The sequence below is a fragment of the Euleptes europaea genome, chromosome 18 (assembly GCF_029931775.1).
Source record: "Euleptes europaea isolate rEulEur1 chromosome 18, rEulEur1.hap1, whole genome shotgun sequence".
Classification (NCBI taxonomy): domain Eukaryota; kingdom Metazoa; phylum Chordata; class Lepidosauria; order Squamata; family Sphaerodactylidae; genus Euleptes; species Euleptes europaea.
Window position 1 is genome coordinate 20723345 of NC_079329.1, and position 23427 is coordinate 20746771.

General features: G+C 47.8%; 1 protein-coding gene across 1 annotated transcript; it reads right to left on the bottom strand.

Annotated features, from left to right (window-relative positions):
- Positions 1 to 6220: 6220 nt before the first annotated feature.
- On the bottom strand, positions 6221 to 22350 carry CLEC11A (C-type lectin domain containing 11A). Its single transcript, XM_056863893.1, has 4 exons — positions 22222 to 22350; positions 16072 to 16285; positions 8832 to 9023; positions 6221 to 6621 (listed from the first exon to the last, which is right to left on the bottom strand). The coding sequence occupies exons 1-4, from the start codon at positions 22333 to 22335 to the stop codon at positions 6221 to 6223; spliced, it is 921 nt and encodes a 306-aa protein (XP_056719871.1). The 5' UTR covers positions 22336 to 22350.
- Between the last annotated feature and the right edge of the window lie 1077 nt (positions 22351 to 23427).

Sequence of the window (23427 nt, forward strand, 5' to 3'; positions counted from 1 at the left end):
CTCCCTCTCATCTCCTTAAGGTCATAGAATCAGCATTGCTGATAGATGACCTCTGCTTAAAAACCTCCAGGGAAGGAGAGTTTACCACCTCCCGAGGAAGCCTGTTCCACTGAGGAACCACTCTAACTTTTAGAAAGTTTTTCCTAATGTCTAGACGGAAACACTTTTGATTTAATTTCAACCCGTTGGTTCTGGTCCGACCTGGGGCAACTGAGAACAACTCGGCACCCTTCTCTATATAACAGCCCTTTAAGTACTTGAAGGTGGTTTATCATATCACCTCTCAGTCTATCGGCTGGACATCCCCTACTTGCCTAGTCCCTTTAACTGGAGATGCTAGGAATTGAACTTGGGACCTTCTGCATGCCAAGCAGATGCTCTGCCACTGAGCCACCGTCCCTCCATCCCCACATATACACTCATTTTCTCCCACCCCATGGTTGCATGCATTTGAGATGTCCATACTACTGAAAAGGGTAACCAGTGTGGCGTGGGGGTTAGTTCAGGGGTCCCCAGCCTTTTTCAGCCTGTGGGCATATTTGGAATTGGTCGGCCCAGCAACAAAATGGCTGCCGCAGGAGGTAGAACCAGCCACAAAATGATTGCCACAGCTTAGTTTCAGTAACACAGTGTAGATCCTTGGGCTGTGGTGGCAGCTGCTGCTAAAGCAACGTTTAAAAAAATCTGCACAGCCAATCAAATGTCTAGTAGTCAGTCAGAAGCGTTGCTGGGCAAAAGCCCCTCCTAGCCCCAGAAAAGGTGTCGACAGGCACCATGTCAGGGACCCCTGGGTTAGCCTGTCACATGAGGAACAGGGAGCCCAGGTTCAAATCCTCACTCCACCCCTGAGTGACCTTGGGCCAATCACATTCACTGTGTCAGGCTAACCTACCTCTCAAGGTGGTTGCGAGGATTGAATCATAGAGTTGGAAGGAACCACCAGGGTCATCTAGTCCAACCCCCTGCACAATGCAGGAAATTCACAACTACCTCCCCCACACACCCCCAGTGATCCCTACTCCATGCCCAGAAGATGGCCAAGATGCCCTCCCTCTCATGAACTGCCTAAGGTCATAGAATCAGCATTGCTGACAGATGGCCATCTAGCTTCTGCTTAAAAACTTCCAGGGAAGGAAAGCTCACCACTTCCCGAGGAACCACTCTGTCAGAAAGTTCTTAATGTTCCGACAGAAACTCTTCTGATCTAATTTCAACCTGTTGGTTCTGGTCCGACCTTCTGGGGCAACAGAAAACAACTCGGAACCATCCTCTCTATGACAACCCTTCAAGTACTTGAAGATGGTGATCATATCCCCTCTGTCTTCTCCTCTTCATGCTAAACATCCCCAGCTCCTTCAACCTTTCCTCATAGAACTTGGTCTCCAGACCCCTCACCATCTTTGTTGCCCTCTGGACACATTCGGCTTCTTAAATTGGGGTGCCCAAAACTGAACGCAATACTCTAGGTGAGGTCTAACCAGAGCAGAGTAAAGCGATACCATCACTTCATGTGATCTGGACAATATACTTCTGTTGATGCAGCCCAAGATAGAATGGGGCTATTGGGGAAAGGGAGGGATACAGACCTAATGAGAAACGAAGTTGAAGAGGTGACGGTGAAGGTTTCTATGATGCTCTTCCCTCACACACACCCCACACACCACCAACCTTCAAGAAGGCAGGCGAAGAGAGAGGCCGTGACGCTTTACCCCCCCCCCTTTCCTTACTCATGTCTGGAGAGAGAAAAAAGTTCAAAATGAATCCTTCAAGAAGGAATAAAAGACAGTTTATTTTTAAAAAGGCCTTTCTGATTTTATTAAGTGGGATGAATAGGAGAGGCCGGCAGGAGAGCTGTTCCCCGAAGAAACGGCAGAAGGTCACATTCTCCTGTGGGGAGCGCGATAGAGTAACCGGCTGTAGAGGAAGCTGTGGATGAATTTCTGTGAAGAAATACTTCCTTTTATCTGTTTTGAATCACTCGCCCTCCAGCTTCAGCAGATGACTCCACGTTCTGGTATTATGAGAGAGGGAGAAACGTTTCTCCCTGTCTACTCTCTCCATAACATGCATAATTTTATAGACCATGCATAATTTTATAATTTTATATGCAAGGTTGGTCTCCCATACTTTCAACATACGACTCATTAAGCCAGATTAACAGTATCTACTAGTGTTGCCGCCCTGACCTGGATGGCCCAGGCTAGCCTGATCTCGTTGGATCTCAGAAGCTAAGCAGGGTCAGCCCTGGTTACTATTTGGATGGAAGAAACGGCAGAAGGTCACATTCTCCTGTGGGGAGCGAGATAGGGTAACCGGCTGTAGAGGAAGCTGCGGATGAATTCGACCACCCCAAACCTTTTGTCAACTGTCACCTGGTTGCTCCCTTTGCCTATGATTCAGCCCCAGGTGAAGGAAGTGGCATTACATGAAGAGCGACGGACACCTCAATATTCTCGCTAAACTTTATTTAGCAGTGTTTGAAGGGAGATCGAGAGCAATGCTGCAACATCACAGGAGCCGCAAGGCGATGCAGCAAAACAGACAATAGCCATGGCCTTGCCAAGATGGGGGGAGTTTGGAAAGAGAATCTGAAAGCCCACAGGCAAAGGGAGTTTTTGACCTGCCTGCATTTTTCTGTATGTGGGGCTAAGGTGTGCTGCCTGTCGTGCTTATTTGGAAAAGTCCTTTTTCTTAAGGTTGCAGATGCCTGATATTTTTCCTCCACTGTGCAGTTTAGGTGAGTGCAGTTTATGAGGGGACTCGGCACTGAAAGGGGCTGTAATTAAGAAAGTAAGAAAAGCCCTGCTGGATCAGACCAAGGCCCATCAAGTCCAGCAGTCTGTTCACACAGTGGCCAACCAGGTGCCTCTAGGAGGCCCACAAGCAAGACGACTGCAGCAGCATTATCCTGCCTGTGTACCATGGCTCCTAATGTAATAGGCATGCTCTTCTGATCCCGGAGAGAATAGGTATGCATCATGACTAGTATCCATTTTGACTAGTAGCCATGGGTAGCTCCATCCTCCATAGGAACATAGGAAAGGCCCTGCTGGATCAGACCAAGGACCATCAAGTCCAGCAGTCTGTTCACACAGTGGCCAACCAAGTGCCTCTAGGAAGCCCACAAGCAAGATGACTGCAGCAGCATTGTCCTGCCTGTGTTCCACCGCACCCAAAATAACAGGCATGCTGCTCTGATCCTGGAGAGAATAGGTATGCATCATGACTAGTATCCATTTTAACTAGTAGCCATGAATACCCCTTTCCTCCATGAACATGTCCACTCCCCTCTTAAAGCCTTCCAAGTTGGCAGCCATCACCACATTTTGGGGCAGGGAGTTCCACAATTTATGCATTGTGTGACCCCACCTTCTAGTATTATGGGAGAGAGAGAAAAACTTCTCCATGCCCACTCTCTCCAAACAATGCATAATTTTATAGACTTCTATCATGTCTCCCCTCAGCCGCCTTCTTTCCAAGCTAAACAGCCCTAAGCGTTTTAATTACAGGTTTCCCTTTCCTCTGTGTCAGGGCCCTAACGGACGGGTGGGTGAGGAGAGCGGCCGCCGCCCCTGTGGCATGCGGAGAGGGCGGCGGAACTGCCTCTCCTACCCAGCACAGAGGCGCCTGCAGGAGAGACACTTCTGCTGTCCTCTCTGCATGCCAGGGGGCAGCGGCTGCCCTCCTTGCCCCCCCTTCCCAATTACGGACCGGCTGTGTTATCCTTGTCTTTTCCCTCCTGCTGTGACTTACGGACAGTTCCATGCCGCGATTTCTATGGGTAGGATTGCCAGGTCCATCTTCACCACCAGCAGGAGGTTTTTGGGAGGCGGACCCTGAGGAGGGTGGGGTTTGGGGAGGAAGGGACTTAATGCCATAGAGTCCAATTGCCAAAGTGGCCATTTTCTCCAGGTGAATGGCTCTCTGTCGGCTGGAGATCAGTTGTAATAGCAGGAGATCTCCAGCTAGTCCCTGGAGGTTGTACAGAAAAGTAGCACTAATGACTAAATGGAAACTGTTCAAGCAATGCTTATAACAATAAATATATAACCACACCACGATTGTGTATATTGGCTTTATCACAACGTGCAATATAAGTGCTCTTAGAGAATCACACTTGCTGTTACGCAGGGTCACTACAAATAACACACAAGTATACAAAAATTGCCCTGACCTGGATGGCCCAGGCCAGCCTGATCCTGTCAGATATCGGAAGCTAAGCAGGGTCGGCCCTGGTTAGTATTTGGATGGGAGACCACCAAGGAATACCAGGGTTGCTATGCAGAGGAAGGCAATGGCAAACCACCTCTGTTAGTCTCTTGCCTTGAAAACCCTGCGGGGTGCCATAAGTTGGCTATGACTTGACGGCACTTTATGAGCCCCGTGGCGCAGAGTGGTAAGTTGCAGTACTGCAGTCCAAGCTCTGCTCACGACCTGAGTTCGAGCCCAACAGAAGTTGGTTCCAGGTAGCCGGCTCAAGGTTGACTCAGCCTTCCATCCTTCTGAGGTCGGTAAAATGAGTACCCAGCTTGCTGGGGGTAAAGGGAAGATGACTGGGGAAGACACTGGCAAACCGCCCCGTAAAAACAAAAGTCTGCCTTGTCTGCCTAGTAAACGTTGGGATGTGACCAGTAAACTTCGTAATGTGACCTCACCCCTTGGGTCAGGAATGACCCGGTGCTTACACAGGGGACCTTTACCTTTACTTTTTATACAAAAATTACACCAACAACAACATAGCGAACAACTTTACAAACTGCAATTGACATTGACAAAGTCCCAAAGCGTACAGACGGTAACCCAACAGGTTCCAGCGCTATACAAGCATCCTCAATTGGAAGTAGAGGCACGTAGAAAAAAATCGTAGTGTGACCAACTAACAAAGAGAAGGGAGACAGGCTACTATGCCATCCATTCAGAGTGGCTGACACTGGATTCTCTATTTCATTGGCGTGCATTCCGCACTAGTTTATGGTTTGGGGTGGAAGACCGCAACCAGGACTGAAGAAACCTTGGTGAAAAGGGACTTTTACCAGAAACCCTTCGTTAGTTGGTCTCACTACGATTTTTCCTAAGTGCTTCTACTTCCAACTGAGGATGCTTGTATAGCCCTGGACCTTATTGGGTTACCGTCTGTACGCTTTGGGATTTTTTTTTTTTTGCAAATTTGTTTGCTATGTTGTTGTTGGTGTAATGTTTTGTATACTTGTGTGTTATTTGTAGTGACCTTCAGTAACAGCGTGATTCTCTAAGAGCACACATTGCACGTTGTGATAAAACCAATATACACTATGATGGTTTGGTTATGTATTTATTGCTATAAGCATTGTTTGAACAGTTTCCATTTAGTCATTAGTGCTACTTTTCTGTACATTCTTCAACGTGTTTAGCATGAGTCCCTGGAGGCTGACAACACTATGGGACAAAAGAGAGGTGAATTTTTTTTTTTTTTACACCTTCCTAGTGCTGGAGCGCCACTCAAAATCTGGAGATCTTCACAACTGCTTTTTAACATTAGAAAAGGGCATGTGACCTTTAGTCTCTTGCATACTAGGTAATCCAGCCTACTTTCTGTGGTCTGATAGCTATGTTTCCCCTTTGCTCAGTGAATATTTTCAATTGAACTGGGCTGCCTGGAGGGATCCGGTATAAGCTAGCGTCCCCAGTCACCATGCTTTGAGCAAGCGAGTTTCTGCAGCTGTGGACTACATTCTGCTGTTGGGCCTCTGCAAAGAACCCAGTTCCAAGTGGATCCTTAGGAACCAAATTGCTATTTACTTCTTTTTGAGAGAGGCCAGATAATACTATTTGTTCTTACGGGGTCTACTAAATAAGGATGCTTTTCCTATGGAAATACTACAGGGGTAGAGTTGCCAACTTCCAGGTAGTAGCGGGAGATCTCCTACTATAACAACTGATCTCCAGCTGATAGAGATCAGTTCACCTGGAGAAAATGGCCGATTTGGCCATTGGACTCTATGCCATTGAAGTCCCTCCCTTCCCCAAATCCCGCCCTCCTCAGGCTCCACCCCAAAAACCTCCCGCCGGTTGCAAAGAGAGACCTGGCAACCCTATACAGGGGCCATTCGCTATTTTGTGTGTTGAGGCGGGATTATGGGATGGAGGGGGAGCGATGTGCTTTCTCGGGGTTGTAGGTCCTCCCGCCAAACCCGGCCTACTCAAATTTGAAGGCCAGTGGGGCTAAGCTTGGAAATGCCCATTAGAGGCGATACTCGCAAATGTAATACATGCGCCGTTCGCAGTCATTGTCCCACCACTTCCCGTCGTCGGAGCTGAGGTTGACGCAGTTCTCGCGAGCGCCACCGTTGGGTTGCGTCACCAAGTGGTCGCGGTACCAGTCAAAGACGGAGACCCGCTGCCCATTCTCAAAGAGCCAGAGGCCTTCCGCACGCCGGTCGTGGATGCCCACCCAGGCTGGCCAGTTGTATGGCTGGAAGCTGTCGTGTAGGTATCGGCCCAGGAAGGCCAACTCGGTGGCATCGGCTGGCATGGCCAAGGTTCCTCCCCGGGCTGTGCACAGTTTTTGGGCCCCGTCGTAGGTCTCGAAGTGCTTGAAGATCAAGAAGCATTTGGTTTGGGTGCGCCGGCCCCTCAAGCAACCTAGGATGGTGCACAGAGAATAAATGGCCTTTACATTCTTTTCTTCAGCTTCCCTGCTTCAGGTGATGCCTTCAATCAATCCATTCTCCACTGCCCCCCATAACCTCCCTTTAGATTTTATATATCCTGCCTTTCTTCCCAATGTGTGTGTTAAGTGCCGTCAAGTCGCTTCCGACTCACGGCGACCCTATGAATCAATGTCCTCCAAAATGTCCTATCATTAACAGCCTTGCTCAGATCTTACAAGCTGCTCACAAAACCAGAATTGGACACATCTGAGCACAGCCCACCAGTAATACTTAAAACTGTTATAGCTATAGAACATACTGTGTGCATGAACTAGAATCTGTAAAAATGATCAAAGCTGCCATTTGAAAGGGGGGGAAATTAACCTCCCTCCATGGCCTTCTTAGATAATCTGTCTTGAAGCATTTCATAGAATCATAGAATTGGAAGGGACCGCCAGCATCATCTAGTCTAACTCCTGCACAATGCAGGAAATTCACAACTACCTCCCCCCCCACTCCCCAGTGACCCCTACTCCATGCCCAGAAGATGGCCAAGATGCTCTCTATCTCATGATCTGCCTATGGTCATAGAATCAGCATTGCTGACAGATGGCTATCTAGCCGTAAAAACCTCCAGGGAAGGAGAGCTTACCCAAGGAAGCCTGCTCCACCGAGGAACAGCTCTAACTGTTAGAAAATGCTACCTAATCTCTAGACGGAAACTCTTTTGATCTAATTTCAACCTATTGGTTCTGGTCCGACCTTCTGGGGCAACAGAAAACAACTCGGCACCATCCTCTATATGACAATCCTTCAAGTACTTGAAGATGGTTATCATATCCTCGCTCAGTCTTCTCCTCTTCAGGCTAAACATCCCCAGCTCCTTCAACCTTTCCTCATAAGACTTGGTCTCCAGACCCCTCACCATCTTTGTTGCCCTCCTCTGGACACGTTCCAGCTTGTCTGCAACCTTCTTAAATTGTGGTGCCCAAAACTGAACACAATACTCTAGGTAAAGTCTATTGTGTTCAGTTTTAAACATGGTTGACTTTTCTGGTCTCCTCACTTCCTCAGGAAGAACCCACCCACCCGCAAAGGCCTGCATTTTGCTTGAGGCAGGCCTAATCTCCTTGCGTGAGGCAATGCAGAGAGAGTCAGTCGGGAAGAAGCGAGGTTGTTTTTGTCCCTTCAGCTCTGAGCAGCATATGAAATTTGAGCTCTCTCAAAATGGCCCCATCACAGGCAGAATTTACTTCGTTTTATAGTCTGTTTTTCTCACTGAGACCTGAAGTGGATTACGGAATTAGAAAGCAAGGCCAGTAAGATGTTGCATGCATTGAAGTTTCCAATAAAACTGAATTGCAAAGTTAGAGAACAATAAAATAAAAACAGTGTAATGCATCCAATAAACAATATAAAAGGAGGGAACTGTCTTAATTTTCTTTTTCAGACATTAAAATTACAATCCTTTTTACCCAAAATTGCCCTTTTTATTGCCACCCTCTCCCCTTTATAAAAGTGCCCTCCTGAAAAACAAGCTCTCCCTATAACAGGAGTAGGCAGCTAGTGGCCTGTGGAGCTAGATTAGGGTTGCCAGGTCCCTCTTTGCCACCCGCGGGAGATTTGGGGGGTAGAGTCTGAGAAGGGCGGGGTTTGGGGAGGGATTTCAGTGCCATAGCTTCCAATGGCCAAAGTGGCCATTTTCTCCAGGTGAACTGATCTCTGTCGGCTGGAGATCAGTTGTAATAGCAGGAGATCTCCAGCTAGTACCTATTTCCAGGCCTTCCATCCTTCTGAGGTCGGTGAAATGAGTACCCAGCTTGCTGGGGGTAAAGGGAAGATGACTGGGGAAGGCACTGGCAAACCACCCCGCAAACAAAGTCTGCCTTGGAAACGTCGGGATGTGACGTCACTCCATGGGTCAGGAATGACCCGGTGCTTGCACAGGGGACCTTTACCTTTATAGTGGCCCTATATGTTTCAATAAGGATCCCTATTTGTTTTTACTCCTAATATAATGACTTTATGGGGCTATATAATTGCTTTTTTATCTTTTATACTTATTTTATTGTATTTATTGTACCAAATATTTTGTTGTTAGCTGACTTGAAGCCGGCCTAGCTGGGGACTGAGTGCGGGATAGAAATCGAAAAATAAAGAAAAATAAATAAATGGTGCTAGCTCCGTTCTCCTTGTCCTCACCGTCGATTTTTCCAAGCTCTTTCTGGTTGCGGATAGCAATGTCGTTCAGGGAAGCAAGGGATTCGCGGGCTTCAGCCAGGCCTCCCTTCAATTCAGCAAGGCCTTGGGAGAATTGGGATACCTTCACATCCATGTGATAGAACTGCACATTGAGGCGATGCACGGCTGCGTCCAGGTTGTTCAGACGGGTGACTGTTTATCGGGCAGAGAAAGAGAAAAAGCAGTGATGACTCTTAATAAGGTACAGAGGAAGAGAGATTGGAGCTCTCTTAGTTAGGGACAAAGACTAGCGAGATATCTGTGGAGCCTAGGGTTGCCAGCTCTGGGTTGGGAAATACCGGAATATTTTGGGGGCGGGGTCTGAGGAGGGTGGGGTTTGGAGAGGGGAGGGACTTCAGTTGCCAAAGCAGCCATTGTCTCCAGGGGAGCTGATCTCTATTGGCTGGAGATCAGTTGTAATGGCGGGAGATCTCCAGCCACCACCTTAAGGTTGACAACCCTACTAGAGCTGCAAGCATCGTGGAAGACGTTCACACTGCTCTAGGGGACTCCCAGCAACTTGGATCCCATTTCCTAAAATCCAAATCAGCTCACGCCCAAATGAACCTCCAAAATCATGTCTTTGGGGTTCTTGTACATTGTAGACTGTGGGTAGACCATGTGCAAATTTCTGCTTGCATTTCCCCCCAGCAGGGCCAGTTACAATTTGGGGAGGTCATAGCTATTTGTTTTGGGAAAAAAGAAGTGGAAAGGTTTCTCCACCTGAGCACAATCTGCAGACTTGGTCTGAAACATTTAATTTACAGTGGGTAGCCGTGTTAGTCTGTCTGCAGTAGTAGAAAAGAGCAAGAGTCCAGTAGCACCTTAAAGACTAACAAAAATATTTTCTGGCAGGGTATGAGCTTTCTACAGGGTACAGCTACATTCTAGCTGTATCTGAAGAAGTGAGCTGTGGCTCACGAAAGCTCATACCCTGCCAGAAAATATTTTTGTTAGTCTTTAAGGTGCTACTGGACTCTTGCTCTTTTCTACTAATGATGAACTTTGTACAAGATGCCATTATGTGACTGGTCCACCCACCAAGCTGCTATTTTGTGACTGGTAGTCCCCAAGTTTCTTAGTAAAAAATAGTTCCCAGAAACACAAAATCTGGCTTCCTCCAGGTTTAGATCATCTGACAGCATTTCTCAGCAGAGACTAGGGTTGCCAGGTCCCTCTTCGTCACCGGTGGGAGGTTTTTGGGTAGGAGCCTGAGGAGGGCGGGGTTTGGGGAGGGACTTCAATGCCCTCTAGTCCAATTGGCAAAGCGGCCCCTTTCTCCAGGGGAACTGATCTCCATCGGCTGGAGATCAGTTGTAATAGCAGGAGATCTCAAGCTAGTACCTGGAGGTTGGCCACTTGGTCCCTAGCAGAGACCAAGGCTGCCTTACTGTCTATGGCCAGTTCCTTTCAAGTTCTCTGCAGCTAAGAATGTGGTGTCTTCCTCAAGAATGATGCCAATACAAAGCCATCTTATAAATACTGGTACCCTAGTAAGGATAAAGAACAGAATCAATAGGCTGCTACTGATGGATTCAGGGGTTGGGTTAGTGGTGACATGGGGAATGTGTCTGTGTGACTTGGTGCCTCTGTGGGTGTCCATTTCTATCAGTGAGAGCCGGATGAGAGAAGGTGGCCTCCAGTTGAAAGGAGGACATGGGTTATTATAAGACACCAGAACTATGTATCCGATACTTGTGGTAAAATCTGGGGTGGCCATGGCTGCTCGTCGAGTTCTGGCCTAGAACGAGTGTGGAATAACTGTGGGGAAACGGGATGAAAAGGACAGTCAATTGCAGCCAGCGTTGTGGGTAGGAAAAGGGGGGTTTGTGTGTGAGAGAGAGCTGCAGCTCTTTTCCCACAGTGGTACATTTTCCCTCCCAGATGCGAAGAGCCAAAAATGGGAAGAGTAACAGTCATAAGATTTGCACTATTTTATTTCAGGTTAATTTCAGCTCTCTTGAGCACGGGGCATGGTTTAAACACAAACACCTCCCCCCCCCCCCAAAAAAAAACCAAGTCTGGAGTAAATGCCTTTACCTACTTTTGTTATACACGTCCCCTTTATATATACATCCACAGCCACTTCTTTAGTAGAGTTGCCAGCCTCCAGGTGGTGACTGGAGATCTCCTGCTATTACAACTGATCTCCAGCCAATAGAGGTCAGTTTACCTGGAGAAAACGGCTGCTTTGGCAACTGGACTCTATGGCATTGATCCTGAGAGAATAGGTATGCATCATGACTAGTATTCATTTTGACTAGTAGCCATGGATAGCCCTCTTCTCCATGAACATGTCCACTCCCCTCTTCAAGCCTTCCAAGTTGGCAGCCATCACCACATCCTGGGGCAGGGAGTTCCACAACTGAACTATGTATTGTGTGAAGAAATACTTCCTTTTATCTATTCTGAATCACTCGCCCTCCAGCTTCAGCAGATGACTCCACACTCTGGTATTATGAGAGAGGGAGGAAAGTTTCTCCCTGTCTACTCTCTCCATAACATGCACAATTTTATAGACCATGCATAATTTTATAATTTTATATGCAAGGTTTGTCTTCCATACTTTCAACATACAACTCATTAAGCCAGATTAACAGTATCTACTAGTGTTGCTGCCCTGACCTGGATGGCCCAGGCTAGCCTGATCTCGATGGATCTCAGAAGCTAAGCAGGGTCAGCCCTGGTTAGTATTTGGATGGGAAACCACCAAGGAATACCAGGGTTGCTATGCAGAGGAAGGCACTGGCAAACCACCTCTGTTAGTCTCTTGCCATGAAAACCCCAAAAAGGGGTCGCCATAAGTCGGCTGCGACTTGACAGCACTTTACACACACACACACTAGTGTTGCCAGCACTACCTCAGGAAATGCTATGATATTTTGAGAACAGTTCCTGGGTAGTGTGCTATGTTACTTCTGGTTGATGCTTTAGGAATTTTCCTTACTCTCTATGATAAAGGCCATAGAGACATGGGGAAATACCCAGAGTGTCACTATGAAGGCCATTTTCTGGCCATTTTTTCTCCCTCTCCTCAATTTATCAACGGTGAGGTACTGGGGGTTGCCGGTAATGAAGAGGCAAATGGGAAGTCTAGTATCCACAGAGCTCTCTGCTTTGTTTCTCTCACCCTTTTCCCCCCACTCCTGTTTGTAATTATGCTTTCTTCCCTTCTTAATATCCCCGCTAATATCCCCACTTCCCCACTTAATATCTTCTTAATATTCCCACTAACACATGCAAGAGAATGAGGTGGGATTGAGGAGGAAGAACCCTAAAGTGATAGAATGGACACAGGCACCGTTCACCAGCAATTTAAAGAGCATCCCCCCTCATTTCTCCCTGATGTCTGCTTTATGCTGAAGGGTGGGGGAATCTTTATGGCAATATCAGGGATGAGAGATTTCTGGAAGCCTCCATCAGATTTCTAAGCCTTACTTAGCTGGTTATGGGTTATAACCCCTTTTATAGGCCAAAGAGTTAAAGACACTGAGCCACAAGCAGATTTAGCAAGAGTGCCTCAATTTATGGCTCCCCCCCAATCTAAATGTATCTTCGCACCAGCAGCCTACCTCCGTTATTTAGAGATAAACAGATATAGAAGGGCCTTTAACCTGGTTAGGTGCGCAGCCCTTCCCTCTGCCATGCTAGAGGGAAAATTTAAGAAGATACCTAGGGCGGAGAGATTCTGCCCCTGTAAATCCGGGGATCTAGAAACTATTGAGCATGTCCCTCTATACTGTAATTTTTATATAATACCTCGCTCTAAGTTTATTGAGCCCCATATACCGAGAATGGGACCCGACAGAGAAAGAGAAAAGATCGAAAAGCTCCTACAAGGTGATAACTCCTTTATTACCTCTCAGGTCTCAAAATTTTGTACGTCAGCAATGACAATACGTCATCATAGAGTATTCTCTTAGCCCAAATGGTAGGGGTAATCTGGTTGATATTTTAAGTGAATTGACTGTAAATTGTGGTCTGTAATTTTATCTGGCTAAGGGCCGTAAATGAACAGTCTGATCAGATCTGATCCCCTTTTATAGAATAAAGGCGGAACTGTGTGTAACACACATTTGTGCCAACCCCACGGCTATAGACAATTTCAGTCGACAGTGTCTTGAATAGGAGGAATCCATTGCGGTCTGTGAGACTGTGGGAATCTTTTGGCAAACTGTCCATCTTCCCAATACAATGGATTTGCGTTGTTCCTTTGTGGTAAAAACATGGAGATTCTCAGTAACCCCTTTCAGACATTACAGTCAAGTGTACCAGGAGTCTACCAACCACGTGTAGATCCTTCCACCACATGCAGTCACCATGTTGCATGAACAAAGGTGTCACACAGATTTACCATGCACATTCAGCTACAGTATATACAAACTGACCACTGGGATTTTTTAGGATTTATGGTCTCATGTACCGAGGCTGTACATGCCTGCTTTGCCCCTCTTCACACAACATGGCAACCATGGAGTGTCACAGGGAGTGAGCCAACATGGTGTAGTGGTTAAGAGCGATGGTTTGGAGAGGTGGACTCTGTTCTGGAGAACCGGGTTTGATTCCCCACTCCTCCACATGAGTGGCATAAGCTAATCTGGTGATTATCTTCTACTACTACTTCTTCTTCTATACAAGGGTGTTCAGTGTAGTGTAGTGGTTAAGAGCGGTAGACTCTGATCTAGAGAATCAGGTTTGATTCCCCACTCCTCCACATGAGCGATGGAGGCTAATCTGGTGAACTGGATTTGTTTCCCCACTCCTACACACGAAGCCAGCTGGGTGACCTTGGGTAAGTTACAGCTCTCTTTGAGATGTCTCAGCCCCACCTACCTCACAGGGTGTCTGTTGAGGGGAGGGGAAGGGAAGGTGATTGTAAGCCGGTTTGAGTCTCCCTTAAGTGGTAGAGAAAGTCAGCATATAAAAACCAATTCTTCTACTACTACTACTACTCTATAATGGTTTCAGGCAGGTGAGCTCTCTTATTAATTGGAGATGCCAGGCATCAACCCAGGATCTTATAGCCCCATGACCCTGAAATGAAGTATGTATTGCACTTGAAATGTGATCCTAAAAAGAGCTCCATCCTTCCTAGCCCATTGACTTCAAAAGACTTAGAAGGTTATAACACTGCTTAAGATTACACCATTTGTCTGTGGCTGCCCAGATATTAGATCTCTCTGCTTATTTCAAAGCAAGAATTCATCGGAACCTATTTCACAATCTGTTGTTTGCTGATATTCTTGATAGCACTAGAGTTTTGCCCAAAGAAAAAGAGACCAGAATAAGGGGCATCTGGCAGCCTTATTGTCCCGGTAGACAAATTCCTAAGCTTGTAGAAGCCAGTAGCTATGAAAGAAGAAGAAGTCACCTTAACTTCCCCTGCTTACAACAGACACCCTGTGAGGTAGGTGGGGCTGTAACTTGCCCAAGGTCACCCAGATGGCTTCATGTGTAGGAGTTGGGAAACAAATCCAGTTCACCATATTAGCCTCTGCCACTCATGTGGAGGAGTGGGGAATCAAACCCGGTTCTCCAGATCAGAGTCCACCGCCTCTTAACCACCACACTACGCTGAACATCCTTGTGAAGAAGGAGGAGGAGGAGGAGAAGGAGAAGAGTTTGTTTTTATATGCCAACTTTCTCTACCACTTAAGGAAGAATCAAACCAGCTTACAATCACCTTCCCTTCCCCTCCCCACAACAGACACCCTGTGAGGTAGGTGAGGCTGAGAGAGCTGTGACTAGCCCAAGGTCACCCAGCTGGCTTCGTGTGGCGGAGTGGGGAAACAAAAATCAATTCCACCAGATTAGCCTCCGCCGCTCATGTGGAGGAATGGGGAATATCAAACCCGGTTCTCCAGATCAGAGTCCACCGCTCTGAACCACAATACCACGCCGAACATCCTTGTATACAAGCTGAACGTCCTGGTGTAAAAGCAGTATATATCTGAGCACCAGATATTGGGAACAAAATACAGGAGAAACCTTTTTAACTGGCTGGCTGAAAAGAAGATGCTGAATTAGATGGGCCTTTGTCCTGATCCAGCAGTGCAATACAGTTATTTTTATTGCAGGGTTCTCTGGGATGCTTGAAACAACAGTCCACTCTTACTCTGGTACCTGAAACCTGAATTAACAGAGTGAAAATCTGAACTCTGGAGAAGTAAGGGCATTTCTTGCAGCACAGCAAAGTGCTAGAAACGGTGGCAGCCCAAAGCAGAGAGTGTTATAAAGCTGAAGTTACTGATGGGTGCGTTATTACTGTTTCTCTGCCAAGACCGAAGAAATCAGGATTTATGCTAGGAATTGATTTGAGTTAGATGTAATTGGCTTCGGCGCCTGAGGACAAAGGAGGAGGAAGAAAGGATTCCAAGAAGAGCAAAAGCGTTATCATTTCGGAGCGTGGGATAACACGCGAGGCAAGGCTAGAGGAAACTGAACATTTAGCTTCTTGGAAGGAGGGCGCAGGAGCACTCTTCAAACCAATGCATGGCTGATGCAGGAATTCAGACTTGGGGCACACCAGGAAAAACTCAGCAAGCCTTTATGGTTTGCACACAATCAGCCTCATAAAAGTATGTAGTGATGGCTGCCAACTTGGAAGGCTTTAAGAGGGGAGTGGACATGTTCATGGAGGAAAGGCTATCTGTAGCTGCTAGTCAAAATGAATACTAGTCATAATGCCTACCTATTCCCTACAATATCAGAGGCGCATGCCTATTATATTAGGTGTTGTGGAACACAGGCAGGATGGTGCTGCTGCAGTCATCTTGTTTGTGGGTTTCCTAGAGGCACCTGCTTGGCCGCTGTGTGAACAGACTGCTGGACTTGATGGACCTTGGTCTGATCCAGCCTGGCTTTTCTTATGTACTTAAGTAGAGGACTTTGTTTTTGGATTTCTGTGGTGCTGCAAAGTTTTGATGACATTCAGGGCTGCAATTAGGGTTGCCTGCCCCCTCCTCACCACCAGCAGGAAGTTTTGGGGTGGAGCTTGGGGAGAGGGGGACTTCAGAGCCATAGAGTCCAATTGCCCAAGTGGCCATCTTCTCCAAATTAACTGATCTCTGTTGTCTAGAGATCAGTTGTAATAGCTGGAGGTTGGCAACCCTAGCTGGGATGCTCGGGAAAAAACATCGCTTTTTGCAACGACGGGTGCGCCTTTCACAAAAAGCCAACCTGGCCCTTCCGCATTACTTACACACGTAGCTGAAGCCATCTTCCTCCTCCTGAGCTGGGGGCGTTGTCGTCAGGGACCAAACGGTGGGGTGGGGAAGCTGTTCCTCCAGCTCTTCCAGCTCTTCTTCGAGGATCTCCTTGCCGTCTGAGCCCCCCGCCTCTGTCAAGGTCACCTCCTGCAGGGACTCCTCTTCGGTCGCTTCATGTTCCGACAGCTCTAGGACCTCTTGCAGATGCTAGGGGAAGCGCAGAAAGGGTTGGAGACTGGCGGACATCTGTAGGCGAGCTACAGCATGTCGCCGTGTCCGAGAGCCCAACTCAACGAGACTGGAAAACAGAGCCAGCGTCAAGGATTGGCCCAGTGGGACAGCTGCCGAGGCCACAGCCTGGATGAGGGCCCACCGCTGACCAGAGATGCTTGGCTATGTTGGCTCCCATTGGGAATGGGAGATCGTTCCAGAGCTCTTTCCAGTGTCATAAGGGCATCCAGGGCAATATCCCATTTAATGCCCAGAGAGACGCCTGGATAGGGTTGCCAGGTCTGGGTTGGAAATATGTGGAGATTTGGGGGGTGGACCCTGAGGAGGGCATGGTTGGGGGAGGGGAGGGACTTCAGTGCCACAGAGTCCAATTGCCAAAGGGGCCATTTTCTCCAGGGGAACTCATCTCTGTCGCCTGGAGATAAGTTGTAATAGCAGGAGGACTCCAGCTACTACCTGGAAGTTAGAAAATTAGTAAAGAAACAGGCTGATAACAATATGTAATGACAAAAGTATATTGAATGTAACAATGTGCTACCCAGCCAATTGCATATGTACAACAAAGTATTTCCCAGTTCTGGGTGTATAACAATGTGCTAACAAGCCAATTGTATATGTACAACAAAGTATTTCTCAGTCCTGGTACAGTAACAATCAATCCGAGGTCGATGTCTTCAAGTGAAGAAGGGTTGAAAGGGATACAATCGTTTCAATTCTTCCTCAGTCCCATTTATATATTGATTTCAAAACGTACTCATTTCAATATAAGCTTCTGTAGCTTCAAAATTCTCATAGACCTTTAAGCATCACCCTTTTAGGGACAAAATAGCAACCATGTGTATTTTTTAGCGTATCTATTCCAACATCAGGATATTCATTGAAACAAGGTTGCACAGACAAATTTACAGTTTCCATGTTCCCAAATGGGATACAAGTTGTACATATACAATTGGCTTGTTAGCACATTGTTATACACCCAGAACTGGGAAATACTTTGTTGTATATATGCAATTGGCTTGGTAGCGTAATGTTACATTCAGTATACTTTGGTCATTACATATTGTTATCAGCCTGTTTCTGTATTAATTTTCTAACCTTAGGTAATGGTGCAGAGGTGTTGATTTTTGATTGCTTACTACCTTGAGGTTGGCAACCCTAGCTGCCCGGCACCAAGGGAACGCCTTCCCCATTCCTCCCTGGCCATACAGTTGATAGGCAGCTGGCTTTGGCCAGTTCCCGTCATCAGTAGATGGCACAATGCGCTCACCGAGTTTTTCTGCCCGTCTTATATATGACCCTCAGCTCCTTCAGAGGCACGGCGGGATCCAAACGGGACCGATTCATAGACATGAGAAATGTGTTTGTAGGCTGTTGGTTTCAGCGGCTCTCTCATTAGGCAGACAGGAAATTCATTTAGCTAAGAAGGAACCTTTGAAGCCGCTGGCACGCACAACAGTATCATCAGCGGCTTTGCGGCAGAAAGGCGATTGGATTTGAAAGCACGTATGCTCAGGCTGGTTTGGGGTGCTCATCTTTTGAACGGAACTTGGGCAGTATAAAAAAGAGATAGCAGATCTTTTCACAGCATTATGTGCAAACTGTTTTTTTGTATCCATTTTTTTTAATGTCTTTTCCTATTGGGGCAAAAACAGCTCTGGGGATGGGGTGGGAGGGAGGTGAGGCTTATATTTGGAAAACAGCACAGCAGGAAAGGCAACACATCTTTCCCCGCAGTTAGGGTTGCCAACCTCCAGGTACTAGCTGGAGATCGCCTGCTGTTACAACTGATCTCCAGCCAATAGAGATCAGTTCCCCTGGATAAAATGGCCGCTTTGGCAATTGGACTCTATGGCATTGAAGTAGGGTTGCCAACCACCATGTACTAGCTGGAGATCTCCTGCTATTACAACTGGTCTCCAGCCGATAGAAATCAGGTTACCTGGAGAAAATGGCAATTGGGCTCTATGGCATTGAAGTCCCTTCCCTCCCCAAACCCCGCCCTCCTCAGGCTCCACTCCAAAAACCTCCTGCCAGTGGCAAGAGGGACCTGGCAACTCTACACTGAAGCCCCTCCCCAAACCCCAGCCTCCTCAGGCTCCACCCCAAAAACCTCCTGCTGGTGGCAAAGAGGGACCTGGCAAACCCAGCCGTAGTGCCTAGGGGTGGACTGGCCACTTAACTTACAGGGAACTTTCCTGGTGGGCCACTGCTACTGGCCAGGTCTGGACTGAGGGTCCTCTGCAAGGCCAGCTAGTACCTGGAGGTTGGCAACCCTAGGCTGGATCCAGCTCCTTGAACACCCTTATCCTGCCTGCTAGCCAGCAAAGGCAGACACACACACACACCGCTCCCTATCTGGGCTGGCGAGGCATGGCCCAGCCTGATAGGGCTGCCAGGTCCCTCTTCACTATTGGCAGGAGGTTTTGGGGGTGGAGGTTTGGGGAAGGGAGGGACTTCAATGCCATAGAGTCCAATTGCCAAAGTGGCCATTTTCTCCAGGTGAACTGATCTCTATTGGCTGGAAATCATTTGTAATAGCAGGAGATTTCCAGCTAGTATCTGGAGGTTGGCAACCTTATGGCTTGACCAAGTGGCATTTTTGCCATATCCGGGCCTCGTAACAGATGAGTTCAAGACCCTTGCTCTAGCGATTGTACTCTGGCCACTGCCATCTCTTTCTGCTTTTGATAAGGAATTTAGATCTGTTTTTGTGTCTCTGCAATTCATGTTTAATAGGCCCTCGGGACTCCAAGGAAGAACGACAGAGACTGGCTGAAACCACTGAGGCTAGGAAGTCAAAAACACATTTCGCGGTCGTTCCTTTTTAAAGGCATGTTTTGATTTGAGCAAGCTTTTGTCTCTTGCTCAATTGCCAGTTGTCCAGATGCCATCGATGCTGCATTCTCACAAATATAGTGTGAAACAAAGGGGGTTACCGCATTATGTATTCCCAGCAATGTATTAAGAGTTTGAAAATGTTATAAAAACCATCGCTTTAAAAGGGTTTTTGGATACCACAGCTAAAAAATGGTTGGAAGACGTCTTCACAGCTAAAGGGGCCAAACAAAGCGCGAACAGTATTTTTTATAACATTTTCAAACTCTTAATACATCGCTGGGAATACATAGAAAAGTGCGAACAGTATTTTTTATAACATTTTTAAACTCTTAATACAGGGGTGGGGAACCTCAGGCCCGGGGGCCGTATGCGGCCCCCGAGGACATTTTTTGTGGCCCTCGGGAGCTCCGGGGCCCTGGTGCAGAGGTGGGGCGAGGGCGGCCCTCCCAGAGGGTGTTCCTGGCGTCATGGCTTACAGCGGCGCTGCAGCGCCCTTTCGACCTCCTCTCGCTGACTGTCGGCTGTTGAGCAGCGAGAGGGAGGGGGAAAGAGGCTGGCGGCTCCCGGTGGCAGAGCATATGCAGGAGCCGATTGGGCTTCAGGGGGGCCCTTTTGTGGACTGGGGAGGAGAGGGCATGGAGACTGGGGCCCGGTCGCGTGGGGCTCTGTGCGCCACCGTGTGTGTGTGTGTGTGTGTGTGTATGTATGTGTGGGGGGGCAGGGGAGGCTGGGGCCCGGTCACGCGGGGCCAGCGTGTGTGTGTGTGTGGGGGAAGGCTTTTCTCTCTTTTCTTCCTCTTTTTCTGTCTTTCTTTCTCCTTTCTCTCTCTCTTTCTCCCTCTTTTTCTGCCTCTTTCTTTGTCTCCCTCCGTCCTTTCCTTTGTCTCCCTCCGTCCTCTTCTTTGTCTCCCTCTGTCCTTTTCTTTCTTTTTTTCTCCCTCTCTATCCATTTCTTTCTCCCTTTCTCTCCCTCCCTCCCTTTTCCTCTTTCTCTGTTTTCCTTCCTCCCTTGCCGATCGACTGTGGGCTGCGCCTCCCTGGCACTTCGTTTGCTCGGGCCCACTGCTGGCTGCCCTTCTGCCTGGGAGGGGGGAGTGGGGGCACCCTGCAGGCCTTCTCTGTGTGGCCTCCCCTGGGGTTGCCAACCTCCAGGTGGTGGCTGGAGACCTGGCAACCCTAGCCTCTTCCCCCCCACCGGGAGATCTACACCTGGTATGGCCCCTGAATGATGTCATAAATGTGCAAATGGCCCTTGGCAGGAAAAAGGTTCCCCACCCCTGTCTTAATACATCGCTGGGAATACATAATGCAGTAACCCCCAAAGCCTGGATGGTTGAATCCTATTTGACTAAAAAGACACCGAGCACTTTTAAGGCAATAACGCAATTTTGTGACTTGGCATAGCACCTTCTGTTCTTGGCCAAGTCAAAGTTTAGCGCTTGTGAGTTTTTATTTTCATTCATTTTTCGTTTATTTATATCCCATTGGGAACCCCAGAGAGGTTTACAACACTGTTCCTTTCCCCTCTGCCTTATTCTCACAATAACCCCGTGGGGTAAGTTCGGCACTCCATGTCCTTCCATCTGACAGCACACTTGAATAACACAGGGGGCAGGAGACCTTCTCTTGGGGCTTCATAATGAGATATAGTATTTTTTAAAAAATTATTTCGAAGATCTACACCCCTCCTTTCCCCCCAGAGTCTCAAGGCAGCTAACAACAGAGGTCTTAAGTCAAGTGGCATCCCCCAAAGAGTGCCTGTATGCAAATGAGCATTTAGAAGAGAAGAAGAGTTGGTTTTTATATGCCGACTTTCTCAACCACTTAAGGGAGACTCAAACCGGCTTACAATCCCCTTCTCTTCCCCTCCCCACAACAGACACCCTGTGAGGTAGGTGAGGCTGAGAGAGCTCTAAGAGAACTGTGACTGGCCCAAGGTCACCCAGCCAGCTTCATATGGAGGAGTGGGGAAACCAACCCGGTTCACCAGATTAGCCTCCCACTGCTCATGTGGAGGAGTGGGGAATCAAAGCCGGTTCTCCAGATCAGAGTCCACAGCTCCAAACCACGGCTCTTAACCACTACACCACTCTGGCTCTCTTAGGTGTAACTTGATTGTAACTTTTGGCTTATCTTCAAAGTGGCTGTTAAGTAGTAAAATACTGGTAGAGTAACAGCCTTATCATTACCAGACATCAGATAGAAAAAGTAGTAGTCATGAGAACATACAAGAACATGTGAACTCAAAGGAGTAATAAAGAAGATCTTGTAGAAGAAGATAAATCACATCTGAATAAAAAAGAGGTAAGTGTTTCTGTCTTTGCCTTTCCACATGGGCAGACTCTGTTCAATCAGAGTTTTCAAAAATCTGCCAGTTAGCACCGGTGGGAGGGTTTGGGGGTGGAGCCTAAGGAGGGTGGGATTTGGGGAGGGGAGGGACTCCAATGCCGTAGAGTCCAATTGCCAAAGTGGCCATTTTCTCCAGGTGAACTGATCTCTATCGGCTGGAAATCAGTTGTAATAGCAGGAGATCTCCAGGTAGAACCTGGAGGTTGGCAACCCTACTGGGTCAACAGAGCAGCTTTAAGAGTTACAACCATTTGGTTCTTCAAACGAAAGCAAGAGGGGGATCTTGGGAGTCCTCGCGCAGAATCTGGAACGCCTAGGCTCTCCTGGCAGAGAAGAGAGTTTAAATATAAACCAGGACTTCTGGTTCTTTCGTTGTTTGCCAAACTTAGTGGTGAATGACCACCGGCCAACGAGGCTGTTCTGTTATATAAAGCAACTACATGCGTTTCCTAGAGATCACCGACGCATAGAAAAGAGAGTCCTTTAAGAAGGAGATGTTGAAGGTTTGTTTCAGGGTTTAGAGTTCTTTTACTGCTATGGTCTCAACGGGAGCAGAGCATGGGCACCCCCTCACCCCCAAAGTTTTTTTCAAAGGATTCTGGCAGGTTTTGCCAGAGGTTGTTCCAGACCACCACCACCCCCTAGATCTGTCTGCACTGCCCCGACAATTGGACTGTGCTGAAGTTACAAGATGGAGGGGTGCCAGGGAAAATAAGATTCTCTCACCTTGAGCATCAACGCTTTTCTTTCCTCTTCGGAGCTTAGCTCGTCCCTCTGTCCCTGAGCCGTCCTCAGAAGTACCCCCAAGAGCAGAAGCTGCAACGTTACCCAAAGCTCCATGGTATTTCCCCTTTTCCTTCTGGATCTGGCGTACGAATGAAGTAGGGAGGGCCTTGATTTCCCAAGATTTTCCCAATCCACTCCAGAAAACACGGTGTCTCTCCGCAAAAACTTACTGCTGTCTGCCCACTCAGACGACGTTGGGGCAGAAACGGGGGGGGGGGAGGGAACAGGACTTTAGCCAGCCAGAAGCCGGAATGTTTAATCCAATCCAGATGTTAAAACATGGGCCGGCCAAGGCCTCACCCAGACTGGATTGCGACGGCCTGCAGGGTTGTCACGTTCCCAGTTTCAATCTGGAGTGGGTTTTTCATGAGCGTTACTTTTGCCCAACTGAGTAATTTTTAAAAATACTTTATTAGATAAAAGAATCCGGGTTGTTTTGTTTAATTAAATTAGCCTTTGTGAAAGAAGAAGAAGAAGAGTTGGTTTTTATATGCCGACTTTCTCCACCACTTAAGGGAGACTCAAACAGGCTTACAATCACCTTCTCTTCCCCTCCCCACAACAGACACTCTGTGTGGTCGATGGGGCTGAGAGAGCGTGACTTGCCCAAGGTCACCCAGCTGGCTTCATGGGTAGGAGTGGGGAAGCAAATCCAGTTCACCAGATTAGCCTCCGCCGCTCATGTGGAGGAGCAGGGAATCAAACCCAGTTTTCCAGATCAGACTCCACCGCTCCAAACCACCGCTCTTAACCACTGCACCCCGCTGGCTCTCTGAAAGACAAAGGCTGCCTTTAACTTTAGAACCAAATTAGTGTAGGGTCCATAGGCGGATGCTGTCACTTGCTCTGACCGTCACTCTGCCCTGGGAGAGGTTGTAAACTTATTCTACGTACTACAATGCCGCTGGCGTACATTGGTGTGTGCCTCTTGTCATAGAACAATGCACGTGTTTGCTCTTCCCAGTAACAAATTGACCTGTTCTGTGTTCTTGTCTTTGAACATGTAACCTATGGACATGTATTTGCATACACTGCTCATGAGAAGCAAGATCTTTATGTGTGGGTGGTAAGCTGCAGTACTGCAGTCCAAGCTCTGCTCATGACCTGAGTTCGATCCCGAAAGAAGTCGGTTCCAGGTAGCCGGCT